We start from the raw sequence: 10490 nt of genomic DNA on the forward strand, positions 1-10490 counted from the left end.
AGAAAATGATCGTAACAAAAAAATCTAATGAAAAAAAAATCAAAAAATTTCGAATTACACAAAGGTAAGTAAAAGCTAGCAACCATGAAAAAATATTTGGGTGGTTTTCGAAGGCAATCCTAAAGCTGTTAAACGTTGGATACAACAATGCCCACCAAAGAATCTCATAACTGATTTCAATTGTTTATCTGGAGAGCTGACGAATAACGTTTATGTGATTCTGGTCGAGGCGACTTGTTACTACGAAGATCTTTACAGAAGAAATGGAAAGGTGGAATATCTTGACCGCTTCGGAATTATGAGATGATTTTCAAAAACGATTAGTGAGGAATACAAAAAAAAAGTAGCAGAGCCAATAACTTTAATCGAGATAGAAAAGTCAATTGAAAAGCTGAACACATCAACACGTCCAGATCCAGATGGATTGACATCTGAACTATCCAAACAACACAAAACCCTTTTTGCCGAAAAGCTAATTTCTTTATTTTTAGACGAGCACTCAAAGAAAACCGATGCCAAAAACCTTTAACTTAGCACTTATCAAACTGCTATCGAAAGGAAAAGTCATCAAAACAGCTGCTGACTTCAGACCGATCAGCCTCATTAATACAAACCAAAAGATTTTTTCGCACCTGCTCGCAGCTAGGTTTAAGAAAGTGCTACAAAAAGTCATATTGCCTGACCAATATGCATACCTAGAAAAAAGAAGTATATATAGCTTCAATGAAAATTAGAATTGATACACCACTACAGAATCAGTGCGTATTGAGTAGTGACTTTAGAAAAGCATTCGACCGCGTGGATCGGAAGTATTTAATTCAAATTCTGCGTAAAATGAACTTTGCTCTGCTGCTGGTTGACATGCTTGAAAACTTGTACGGAAAAGCAAATGCGATTATAGTTGTGGGAGTTTTTTTTTCAGTGAAGAAATATCACTGGGAAGGGGTATACGACCAGTTTGTCCACTATCCGCCTCATTTTGTATTGTAGCTTTGGAGCCGCTTCTTGAAATCTTGAGACGACATCAGTGGTATGAAACCCCAATGAAACGACGAGTGGTAGCTTATGCAGATACTGTTCATGTTTTTTTACATGCGAATGACATGAATCGGCTTTTCCTCGAAATCTATAAATTTTGCCGAGGAACACAATTTAAAAAAAGGGGCAAAAGTAAGATCCTAAGCGTTGACAATTTGCCGGAACAACCCAATGTATCGTACATAAAAATATTCGGTTTTTTCCTAGGGTATTGACAATTGACTAAAACCGAATTGCCCGCAGCGGAAAAAAATTGCCCTAAACTTGGTATCTAGCTAATAAAAGTAGGAAAAACAACCAACTGGATTTGAAAACGAGCTAAATTAACGGGTTTTTTAAAGAACATATACTAAAAATTGCTTTTCAAACTGTATACCAGATACTTTGGGTCAATTTTGAATTTTTCAACACACAATATTCTGGTCATCATAAGTACGAAAAAATAGGGCTGCAGTATGTTCGAAAATCCATATGCAAGATAACTGAAAAAGCAACTTCTTTTTATACTTTAAGTTAGTCATAAAAAACTCGACAATTGACATTTGATTCCATTTTGTAACACTTCCCTTGTTAACTTAACTCTTTTTAAAACTACCTTGATACTTTTTAATTTACGTTTGATAAGTTATTTTCCCATTCCCAAAGAAACTGAGGAATCTATATGCTAAGTGTAGTTTTTCTATGCAGTACGCTTTTTACAAGAAAGTATTGAATGTTCTGATCGAACCCAGATAGAATGTACTTGAGCCAAGCGTGCATGCTACACACTCTTCCAAATTCGCTTGGAGTCTATCTAAATTGCTCAATTAATTCTTTAGAAATATTTGTTTTGACTTTCCTTATGAAAGTAACGGAATACTTTTGCTCGGGGTGGGTTTTTTTTAGACAAATTTTGACATTTTAACTAGCCATTGTTGACGCAATTTTTTCAATATCAATCAAAAACTATTGTTGTCTTGAGCTTAAATTTGAAAATATATTTCACCTGTGTTATTTTTTTTAAGTAAAAGGGACTTATTTTTTGCCATTTCGGACAATTAACGCGCGATATATTTCGCACTTTTAACGCGTGAGCGGAGATTTTTTCCCTTTAAGAAATCATTCCAAATTGGTTTAAGGAAGCTTATATGCCATAATTGATTTGTTAATAGGAGCGAAGTCTATCACTTTGTACTTAAAATTACTTGAAGAACTTTAGTAATAATAAACTAATAATATTTGATTTTATGGGAACTATGTACAACGTAGTGAAAAAGTCTTTGTTGTTCCGACTTTTGCAACGAAAGTAACGGAATATTTGTGTTCGGGGTGGATTTTTTTTTCTTCAGACAGATTTCGACTTTTTAACTAGCCTTTTTTGACGAAATTTTTAAATATCTTTCAAAAGGTATTGTTGTCCTGAGCTTAAATTTGAAAAAATTTTTACCGGTTATTGTTTTTAGTGAAGTTATCAGGGTGAGGGTTTAAAAATTGTGGTTGCCATTTCGGCCAGTTTTGGATAATTAACGCGCGATATATTTCGGCTATTAACGCGTAAGCGAGGTTTAATCCGTCTTAAAAATCGTTCGAAATTGGTTTAAGGAAGCTTGTAAGCCATAATTGTTTTGTTAAGAGGAGCACAATTTATATCTTTCTACTTAATATGACGTCTTGGGGATGTTCTCACAAAAAATCTCAATATTTTTTAAAAAGTTTTTTTTTTTCATTTTTATTTATTTTCATATAAGTTTTTCATGTTATTAATGCTCCATATACCCCAAAAGGCAGTCGGAACATTCAAAGCTTTGCCCTGATACGAGCAGTTTTGTTGGCTGTTTATTATTCCACACACAAGACTAGAGTTCTGTTAAAAGTTTGTAGTTTTGAAGCTTTTGGCGCATACTTTTCATCTACTAAAAGCAACAAATAACCGCTAGAGTTATGGAAAAATAATTATGAAACAATAAGTCATCATTTTCATCCAACACAGTTATTGCCACTGGATAATAATCAAACTTTCAATTTTTTCACGGAGACTTCTATGAAAAAATCAGGAGACTTCTATTACATTAGGTTTTTATGCATAGACATTCGATGCGAGTATATCAATTTTGCGAAACTATTATACCAATTATATAAATTTTTCGAGACTTCTAAGAAATGAAAATGTCTGTTGTTTTTAAGCATAGACCTTCGATGTGATTATATAAATTTTTTGAAACAATATTGAAAAGAACTCAAAACAGTCATCAGGATTTAACCCTTAAATGTCAATATTTGTTTTCATTGTTGTCTGGCATCTTCAGTTTGTCATGTTTCTTCCTTTTTAAGTTTTAGTTTATAATTTTTAAAATAAGAGTAGAAAATAACACGCTGAATTACAGAAAAAACTTTTGGATGCAATGATAAGTTCATCTCCTTTTGATTTTGAATTCAGCCATTCTTGTACAATCATTATTTGGTTTCCAAAAAATCGAAAATCAAAATCTTCCTGCTGCCTCAACCTTGTTTTTTTAAATTTCGGTTCAAAATATGTACTTTTTGTCATTTTAAAAAACAGCTATGACAATTTTTTTTTATTCAGAAAAAGCTTAATTTTTTAATTAGAAAGAAATTTGACAGAAAGTTTTTGTAGTCCGAAAAATTTTAATGCTCAGAGCACAGAATTTAAAAAAATTTTAGGTTGAAATTAGAAATTTGGGACTGCTTTGACTACTATGCAGCAATGTGGAATAATCGACGCGCGTTACCTTTGTCCATTTAAAGAGTAAGCAGCAATTTGAATAAATTCAATTTGAACTGAGTCAAAAAACTTCTTATTATTTTCATTACCTGCCGTAAAATTATGTTGGGAATTTTGAAGAAAAGATTTTAAAAATGCGCTGAGAGTGGTTATTTTTATACCAGGTTCGAGTTTTTTACTAGTCTTTTTTCAATGATATTTTTTACGCAAACTGAAAGACATTGATGCCATAAGAATCATATTTTAAGTGTGATCTTTTTCGTCAAATTTTAGCGCTTTGAACTTTTTCTACAAGTTTATATATTTAAGACGCTGCATATCAAACATCCTTTACTTCTGATTGTTCGAAAAACTAGTAGGAACTTTGTATTTGGGTGTGTTTGGTTTTTTTTTTCCACGCATGCCAAATCAGGTGCCACAAATTAGCATCGGAATTGTTCCACGCAAAATCTGGAACCATAAATAATCGTGGGAATGGGTGATAACCCAATTGAAGCCCTTCCAGTCGTGATTTGAATGACGCTTAACCATATTCAAAAGTTTATCCCAGTGTTGAGAAAAACTGGTTTATTTTTTTTCGATTTTAGTAAAAATTGAGCCAGTGAAGCTACTTGTAGACTAAAACTTAGTTACTATAGAAGAGTTAAGTTTTGAATTTTTCATTTATTGCTTTTTTGGCAAAAAAAAATTCTAAATAAAAATTTTTTTTGTGCAAAATTTAACAAAATTTGCGAAAATTTTTTGTCAGTATCGAGAAAAACTGGCTTGAAAAATTGATTTTTATTCCAATTTCGAGCAAACAAAGAGCAAGCAGGCTTATTACAGCTAATTTATGCTTATTTAAGCTCTAAAAACATAGTTTTACGCACTTTAAATTGATCTTAGAGTTTTTTAGTGCTATTTGGGAAGCAAAAACATCAAAAAAAAATCAACATTTTTTCTGCAAAAAAAGTTTTAAAAAATTAAGTTTTAATTTTTTCAAATTATTTTCTTTCTGATTTTCTAGGTTTTTTAGTGATTTTTTCTTCAAAACTTCCTGTCCAATTTGCTTATATCACTTAAGTTGTCGAATAAAACTTTATAAATTTTAAATTCAAGTCAGATCCTATTATCAAACCACGCAAAAAAAACTGAAATACTTCGAATTTTTTATAGTTTTTTTCTAATGACTATGGTCGAACAATCTGTGCTACTTGCACAGTAAACGACTACTCTTGTTTTTGCTTCGTTTTTTGCATGCAAAATGCAGCCACTTCTTCAATCATACTTTGTAATTGTATGTTTTTTAGAACTTTTCTCCTGAAATCATTCACTTATTTTACCACAAATATGATTGATTGCATATTCTTCATCAAGTAATTTAAACAATTTTAACCATGCCAACATTTTCTTTGTTTTTGTTGGTTCTCAAACCAAACTATTTTAACAGCGAACAACAAGCTAAATTCTCTTTATATATTCAATTTCATTGATTGGGTTTTCTATATCCGCGTTAGATTTTGTTGAAGAAACTGACAGCTCAAAAGTTGTTTATGATGGGAACCACTGAATCACAATATACAACAATCACTACTCCAGTTTCAGTCGAGTCTTCCTCTGAGTCCATGATGACTTATGACCAGCTGGCAGCCTTGATGGTTTCACTCTCCCAGACCACCTGGCAAATGCAACTCTGGCCCTTTGCCTCAGTTCTAGTAATGGGACTCTGGATCCTGGTCATTACCCTCATGCGAGCCACTCAAAGGAACAACCACGAGGTCAACTCTGAAAATGGCGGGAACTCCGCGGGACAAAATGGCGGAAACAAGAACAGTGGTTCTGTTGCGGTCGTAAGGTTCTGTTGCGAAAATTTTTTGTGGTTCTGTTGCGAAATTTTTTTGTCAGTATCGAGAAAAACTGGCTTGAAAAATTGATTTTTATTCCAATTTCGAGCAAACAAAGAGCAAGCAGGCTTATTACAGCTAATTTATGCTTATTTAAGCTCTAAAAACATAGTTTTACGCACTTTAAATTGATCTTAGAGTTTTTTAGTGCTATTTGGGAAGCAAAAACATAAAAAAAAAATCAACATTTTTTCTGCAAAAAAAGTTTTAAAAAATTAAGTTTTAATTTTTTCAAATTATTTTCTTTCTGATTTTCTAGGTTTTTTAGTGATTTTTTCTTCAAAACTTCCTGTCCAATTTGCTTATATCACTTAAGTTGTCGAATAAAACTTTATAAATTTTAAATTCAAGTCAGATCCTATTATCAAACCACGCAAAAAAAACTGAAATACTTCGAATTTTTTATAGTTTTTTTCTAATGACTATGGTCGAACAATCTGTGCTACTTGCACAGTAAACGACTACTCTTGTTTTTGCTTCGTTTTTTGCATGCAAAATGCAGCCACTTCTTCAATCATACTTTGTAATTGTATGTTTTTTAGAACTTTTCTCCTGAAATCATTCACTTATTTTACCACAAATATGATTGATTGCATATTCTTCATCAAGTAATTTAAACAATTTTAACCATGCCAACATTTTCTTTGTTTTTGTTGGTTCTCAAACCAAACTATTTTAACAGCAAACAACAAGCTAAATTCTCTTTATATATTCAATTTCATTGATTGGGTTTTCTATATCCGCGTTAGATTTTGTTGAAGAAACTGACAGCTCAAAAGTTGTTTATGATGGGAACCACTGAATCACAATATACAACAAGCACTACTCCACTTTCGGCCGAGTCTTCCTCGGAGTCCATGATGACTTATGACCAGCTGGCAGCCTTGATGGTTTCACTCTCCCAGACCACCTGGCAAATGCAACTCTGGCTCTTTGCCTCAGTTCTAGTAATGGGACTCTGGATCCTGGTCATTACCCTCATGCGAGCCACTCAAAGGAACAACCACGAGGTCAACTCTGAAAACTCCGCGGGACAAAATGGCGGAAACAAGAACAGTGGTTCTGTTGCGGTCGTGAGCAAGGAGGATGGTAGGGAGTCGGAAGGATCTGGCAAGGATCTGGACTGTAAAGCGGGCAACTTCGGAACAAACATCAAGGTTGCAATCGGTGAACCGGACTCGCCGGATGCGAAGTACAGACTAAACGACTACTGGAGCCTGGACATGAATGAATCTGTGCTAAGGCTGTAACAACAATTTTAAATTTTGTCGGTGAGGGAAAATAATTTTAAAGTAAATAATGGAAATGTTTTAAAAGAAAATAATGACTCTATAGTATCGGAGCATATAAATTTGCATACGTTACCTTGAAATTTTTTTAATTTAAATATTATTTCAGCTCGAAAACTTCAGTTTTTGAAAAGAAGTTCAAATTGAGCTTTTGCTGAGTTTAATATATATCTAATTGCTTAGATATCTAATCCCCCCTTAAATCCGCTACTGTATATATGTTAAATATACAGCTAGACCAGTGGTTTTTTATTCAGCTAGAAAAAAAAACACTTTTTAGCTGTTAAAAAACCAGTGAGCAAAAAACTTATACATACTGGTTTTTTTTTCAGCTAGACCTGTGGCGTGACAGAAATTGAAACTCAATTCAAAACCAGTGGCGTGACAGAAATGTGGTCGACTTTTCTTGTGACAGAAAAGTCGACCAAAATTTCAAATTTTTTCTTCAAAAAACCGGTCACCAAGAAAAATTTCTGTCACTCCACTGGTCTGCTGATGTTGTATTCGGTCATTAATGAAATGACTGCTCTAATTTTAATTAATTTTTTTGAAATATTCGCAATATGTGAATACTCAATTCTAATTGGTTTTCCATCCTTCAGTCAAGTTTACCATCAAACGTCAGCGCTGAATTTAGAAACGGAGACAATTTACTTTTCTAGTAAGCGAAGCTGTAGTAACCCAAAGTAAACTTTGACAAGACTGTATCCTTGATTGTTCCGACTGCCCCTAACTAGTCTAGAGTGTTTTTTGGAAAGGAAAAATGGGAAAAATGGGAAAATAGATGCTCAGATAGGGTAACAACAAGCTGCAAAAAAGTTCAATTATTGAAATCACATCACCACATTTGAAATTGGAACAAAATGAGAAAAATTTACAGTCATTGAACAAAGAAGTTGCACCTTTTTAGTTTCAGCCAGCATGTGGATGATTTTTGTCATAATTTTTTTATCTTTTACTCTGCAGCCATTTCAGATATAGAACTGAAAGTGTTAAAAATGCTAGAACACATAATATGCAGTTAGAACACTAATTATTGCCCTGAAGACATTTTGAGACCACAAATCTCACGATATCAACCCATAGCAATAGACAGATAGTCCCTAAATTCTAACACAGTGGCCATTTTTTGAAACAGCTCATAACGAATAAACTTGAAAGAAAAACATTACGAGGCCAAACTGTGCATTCTCTGCATTGTAAGCGGAATCCGCAACAGGCCAAAACCAGATTTTTCGCGGAATCCGCAACATTGCTACTTTTCTTCTATCTTCTATGTTGTTTTGGTTTCCACAAACAAATACCTAAATCATTGTACCGCTCAAAATCGCTCGAAAAATAGGCGAATTTGCGGAATCCGCAATTGTATTTGCGGAATCCAAAACAGTTTGTGGAATCCACAAACAAATGATAAAACATTTGTATCGGTAAGTTGAGCTGTTGCGGAATCCGCAACTGTAAGTGGAATCCGCAACTTGTAAGTGGAATCCGCAAATTGTAAGTGGAATCCGCAAAGTCTAAGTGGAATCCGCATTTTATTTGCGGATTCCCTTTACATATATTTATATGTGTAGTAGCCTTTAAAATTAACCCTTTTAAATACATGATTTGATTTCACTAGAATAGAAATTTACTAGAGTAGAAATTTACTAGAATAGAAATTTACTAGAATAGATCAGTGTTTGGGATTAATGGAATCCCAATTACTGACCAGTATTTGGGATCGATGAAATCCCAAATACTGAACTAATTTAATTCGACGATTTGCTATGCGTTGGGTTTCTAATCACTCTCAACCTAATGACTCCAAATAAGGATTATATTCCATATTTATTCCACATTATTCCAATTTTTGGGATTTCATCAATTCCAAATACTGACCAGTATTTGGGATTGATGGAATCACAAATACTGAACTAATTCGACGATTTGCTATGCATTGGGTTTCTAATCACTCTCAACCTAATGACTCCAAATAATGGATGTATTCCATATTTCTTCCACATTATTCCAGTTCTTGGGATTTCATCAATCCCAAATACTGACCGGTATTTGGGATCGATGGAATCCCAAATACTGACCTAATTTGGCGATATGCTGTGTGTTGTGGTTCCAAACACTCTCAACCCAATGACTACAATTATTGCATTTATCCGGCGTTATGCTTTCAAAATTAGTATTTGGGATTGACACAATCCCAAATACTGACTGACCTAGTTTGTCGATATGCTGTGTGTTCCATACACTCTCAACTCAATGGCTCCAAATATTGAAATTGTTCGGTATTGTGTTTCCAAAATACTAAAAGATGACATCCACCGATTTAGGTAACCAATGTCTTAAGACTTGTTTGTGGATTCCGATGACAACCGTTAAGTCTTTGCTTTTAAATTCCGCATTGCTAGAGATAAGAATTCCAGCTCAGCTTTTAATTGCTCATATGCAAGTTCAGTATTGAACAAAACTCGGAATCCACCTACAGTTTGCGGAATTCACTAACAGTTGGGGAATCCAGAACAACTAGCTATGTTTGCTTTTTGCGGAATCCGCAACAAAGTAAATGTGTCGACAAAATTTACGTTACATGTATATGTATGCGGAATCCACTGAAATGTTGTTTGTGGAATCCACTTACATTTTGGAACAAACATTAAGACTTGTCTCTGGAATCCAGGAACTTACAGACACAAAATTGTGCTCCTATCCAGTGCACAGTTTGGCTTCGTAATGAAACAAAGTTTTAGCCAAGCTACAAAACAATTGTCGCTTCTTTTAATTTCAGCAATCATTGAACGAGTTTGTTCGACACTTTTTTGTCAGCAGTTATTTAGGATATTGAAATTAGAGTCTGACAAACGCTTGAACACACTTTTAGTACAGGTAGAACAGTAAATTTTGCCCTAACAATTGCTTTGAGACCACAAATCTCCCGCTGTCGGCAATCGAGTGATCCATGAATTCAAGAACGTTAGACATGGAGTGCAAAAGATCTGCCAAATTGCGCAATTGGTAGAAACAATTTCGCCACAGTTTAATTTGAAACAAAACACAAAGCTACAATCACGAGACAAAGAAGCTGCACTTTTTTAAGTTCAACTAGCATCCAACAAAACTTTTCAGCAATTTTTGTCGTTTTCTCTGAAGTTAATTACGATAAAGAATTGAAAATCCGATAAAAATAGTATAGAATTCTTAAGCGTGCAGATAATTACTTATTGCCGTGAAAACGTTTTGAGACCACAAACATACGGCCATTGTCCATCCACGGACCCCTGAATCTAACAGTGTTAGAGATGGAGTCCCAAAAAAAAACAGAAAATCCAAGTTTCAAAATCAAGCCAACATAACAAAACAAAGCAATGTATTGGAATGAAAAAAGCAAACGCTACTATCTCGCGGGACAAAGAAGGTGCACTTTTTTAGTTTCAGCAAGCATTGAACGACTATTTTTGCCAGTTGTTTGCCGTTTTCTCTGCAGTTTATTTTGGGATTTGAATTGAAAGCGTTACAAATAATAATATTTTTTTATTGTTCAGGTAAAACACCTTTTTTTCCCTG

General features: G+C 33.9%; 1 protein-coding gene across 1 annotated transcript; it reads left to right on the top strand.

Annotated features, from left to right (window-relative positions):
* The first annotated feature begins 5192 nt into the window (after positions 1-5192).
* On the top strand, positions 5193-7027 carry LOC134842247 (uncharacterized). Its single transcript, XM_063858508.1, has 2 exons — positions 5193-5594; positions 6722-7027. Exons 1-2 carry the CDS (start codon positions 5293-5295, stop codon positions 6891-6893), a joined length of 474 nt encoding a protein of 157 aa, XP_063714578.1. The 5' UTR covers positions 5193-5292; the 3' UTR covers positions 6894-7027.
* The last annotated feature ends 3463 nt before the right edge of the window (positions 7028-10490 follow it).

The sequence above is a fragment of the Symsagittifera roscoffensis genome, chromosome 3 (genome assembly GCF_963678635.1).
Source record: "Symsagittifera roscoffensis chromosome 3, txSymRosc1.1, whole genome shotgun sequence".
In the NCBI taxonomy this organism is placed as follows: domain Eukaryota; kingdom Metazoa; phylum Xenacoelomorpha; order Acoela; family Convolutidae; genus Symsagittifera; species Symsagittifera roscoffensis.

Coding starts and splice junctions, on each gene's coding strand:
- LOC134842247 (XM_063858508.1), top strand. CDS start 5,293: ATGATGGGAACCACTGAATCACAATATACAACAATCACTACTCCAGTT. Junction 5,595..6,721: donor GGTTCTGTTGCGGTCGTAAG/GTTCTGTTGCGA, acceptor TGCGGTCGTGAG/CAAGGAGGATGGTAGGGAGT.